This window comes from Haliaeetus leucocephalus, unplaced genomic scaffold, assembly GCF_000737465.1.
Source record: "Haliaeetus leucocephalus isolate CR32 unplaced genomic scaffold, Haliaeetus_leucocephalus-4.0 Scaffold419, whole genome shotgun sequence".
NCBI lineage: Eukaryota > Metazoa > Chordata > Aves > Accipitriformes > Accipitridae > Haliaeetus > Haliaeetus leucocephalus.
The window spans coordinates 1-2,752 of NW_010972855.1; the positions used below are offsets into that span (position 1 = coordinate 1).

Here is a 2,752-nt window from a genome sequence, read left to right on the forward strand (position 1 = left end):
ACTTCTGGAGGGTCTTGGGGACTTCTGGGGGGTCTTCTAGGCTCTGAAGGATTTGGGGGGGGGGTTACCTGGAGCACCACAGCCTTGCGGTAGGAGAGGGCCCCGGCGTGATGCAGCTGGACGGTGGTCCCGTACGAGTCCTCCCCGCGGTTGCGGAGGGTGACGGTGACGTTCACCACGTCGGTCACCCCCACCACAACGGTCTCCAGCCTGGGGGGGGGACGGGACACAGAGCGGGGTGGGGGCAGGCAGGGGCAGACCCCGGCGTCCACGGGTGTCCCCTGACACGGGGAACGGGGGGACCTACCGAGAGAAGTCGAAGGAGATCTGGAGGTCGTCGACGCAGACGTTGTCATCACCGCAGTCCTTCTCGAAGGGCAGCTGAGGAGACGCCTCGTCCGTCCGTCCGTCCGTCCGTCCCCCAGGCGGCCGGCTGGCTGCCTTCCTCTCCTTCATCCTCCCATCCCTCAGCCAGCTGTCTGTCCATCTGCCCACCCACCCTGGCTCTCCTAGAGCCTTCCAACCCTCCCCATGCCTGGATGTCCTTCCACGTAGCTGGCCTTCCGTCCGTCCTTGTGTCCTTCCTTCCTCCCAATCTAGCCACCTGTCCTTCTGTCCTTCCTCCCATGCATCTCTCCATCCTCCCTTCCTCCCATCTTCCCTTGGTTCCTCCCATCCTCCCTTCTGTCCATCCATCCCACCTCCTTTCTCTCCACGGATCCATCTGTCCTTCTTGCCTCTTGACCTTCCATCCATCCCACCTCCTTTCTCTCCACGGATCCATCTGTCCTTCTTGCCTCTTGACCTTCCACCCATCCCACCTCCCCTTCCACCGCTCCATCCATCTGTCCTTCCACCCTTCCGTCCATCCACGCCACCCCCAACCCTACAGCCCACCACCGCTCCCCTCCAACGCCGCCGATGCCATGGGGTGACCCCCCAAGCCCCTACCGTGCCCACGGCCACCATCACCGAGTCCTCGCTCAAGGCTGGCCGCAGCCCCCCGGCCACCCCGATGGGGTCTCCCGTGGCATCGTAGGTGAGGCGCAGCACCAGGGGGGTCAGCGTGTCCTGTGGGCACCCCTGCCCAGCACAGAGAGACGACCGTGTCCCCCACGCCGGTGCCGTGGGGTTGCGCCGCCCCCCCCGACCACCCCGCCGGGACCTTTCCCGACACCCACCGTGAAGGCGATGCCGAAGGTCTCGCACCTCTGCCCGACGCCCAGTTGGAGGGTCCCGTTGCGGACGGCGGCGCCGCCGGCAAAGACGGCCCGGACCATCGCCCGGCTGGGGTCCAGGGCCGCCTGGTACCGGAGGGTGGTGGAAAGCTGGCTGCCTGCGGGGAAAGGGAGCAGAAAGTGGGTGGCCAGGGTCCCTGGCAGCCCTCCGGGATGGTGGGAAAGGGGAGGATGGAGAGACGGATGGATTTTGGAGGGTCTTGAGGACATCTGGAGGTGGTTTAGAGGGCCACATGGACTTCTGGGGGGCTCGGGAGACATCTGGAGGGGCTTTGGGAGGCCAGACAGGCTGCTGGTGGGTCTTGAGGACATCTGGAGGGGATTTAGGGGGGCACGTGGACTTCTGGGGGGCTCGGGAGACATCTGGAGCGGCTTTGGGAGGCCAGACAGGCTGCTGGTGGGTCTTGAGGACATCTGGAGGGGATTTAGGAGCCCACGTGGACTTCTGGGGGGCTCGGGAGACATCTGGAGGGGCTTTGGGAGGCCAGATGGACTCCTGGGGGTCTTGAGAACGTGAGGAGGTGGCTTGTGGGGGGTCCGTGTACACTTCTGGGGGGTCTTGGGGACACCTGCACATGCTTTGGGGGTCCAGATGGACATCTAGGAGGTCTCACCAAAGTTGTCAGGGGTTTTCTTGGTGCTGAGGAAGCAGATCTTAGCCTTGGCCACTTCTCCCTTGAGCACTTCCTCCTCCTGACAGTCAAAAGCGGCCGCTGGTATCTCTTCGGGCTGGAAAGTCACCGTTACGCGGATCCTGAGCAGCGGCTGAGACCTTGTGGTGACAACCAGAGGGGGGTTGGCGGTGGCCACTCCACCCTCCAGGCTGTGGAAGGTCTCAGGTGGGTTCCCCAGGCGGACCTGAGCAGCAGAACCTGTCCCTGGGCGCCCACGGCCACGTCCGGCAGCCTGTCCCCTGTCAGGTCCTGGCCACCGCTGATGGCCTGGCCAAAATAGCGTGGCCTGCTGGAGAACCGGGCACCTGAGATGCGCTGGGGGAGACAGAGGTGCCCGAGTGGGTGAGTCGTCTCTGGCCCCCAAGATGTTCCCAGCACCTGGGACACCTACAGGAGCTGGAGGGTCTCCAGCATCCAGGACATCTTGGGCACCTGGAGCTGCTCCAGCACGCAAGATGTCTTCATCACCCAAGACCCCTCCAGCACCCAAGACGCCTTCAGCACGCAGGGTGTGACCAGCGCCCAGGACATCTCCACCACCCAAGATGCCTCCACCACCCAGGACATCTCCACCACCCAAGATGCGTCCATCACCCAGCACACCTCCACCACCCAAGATGCCTCCACCACCCAAGATGCCTCCACCACCCAAAGCATCTTCAGCATCCAGAACATCTCCAGCACCCAGAGCATCTCCAGCACCCAAGATGCCTCCACCACCCAAGGCATCTTCAGCACCCAGGACGCCTCCAGCACCCAAGGTTTCTCCAGCACCCACCACGTCCCCACCACCCTGCACCTCTCCCTCACCCAGCAGGCACCCATGACCTGGGACATCCC

The 2,752-nt window shown here is 64.2% G+C and overlaps 1 protein-coding gene across 1 annotated transcript in view; it reads right to left on the reverse strand.

Moving 5' to 3' along the window:
• Positions 1-68: 68 nt before the first annotated feature.
• LOC104835992 (integrin alpha-M-like) overlaps positions 69-2,752 on the reverse strand; it is a gene marked incomplete at its 3' end in the record, with an annotated part of 11,077 nt that continues 8,393 nt past the window's right edge. The window contains exons 11-17 of the mRNA XM_010574291.1: positions 2,345-2,740; positions 2,097-2,227; positions 1,853-2,010; positions 1,182-1,336; positions 952-1,083; positions 308-381; positions 69-210 (exon numbers count right to left, since the gene is read on the reverse strand). Of these exons, the coding sequence (XP_010572593.1) occupies positions 69-210; positions 308-381; positions 952-1,083; positions 1,182-1,336; positions 1,853-2,010; positions 2,097-2,227; positions 2,345-2,740 (1,188 nt within the window). The remainder of the gene's footprint in view (positions 211-307; positions 382-951; positions 1,084-1,181; positions 1,337-1,852; positions 2,011-2,096; positions 2,228-2,344; positions 2,741-2,752) is intronic.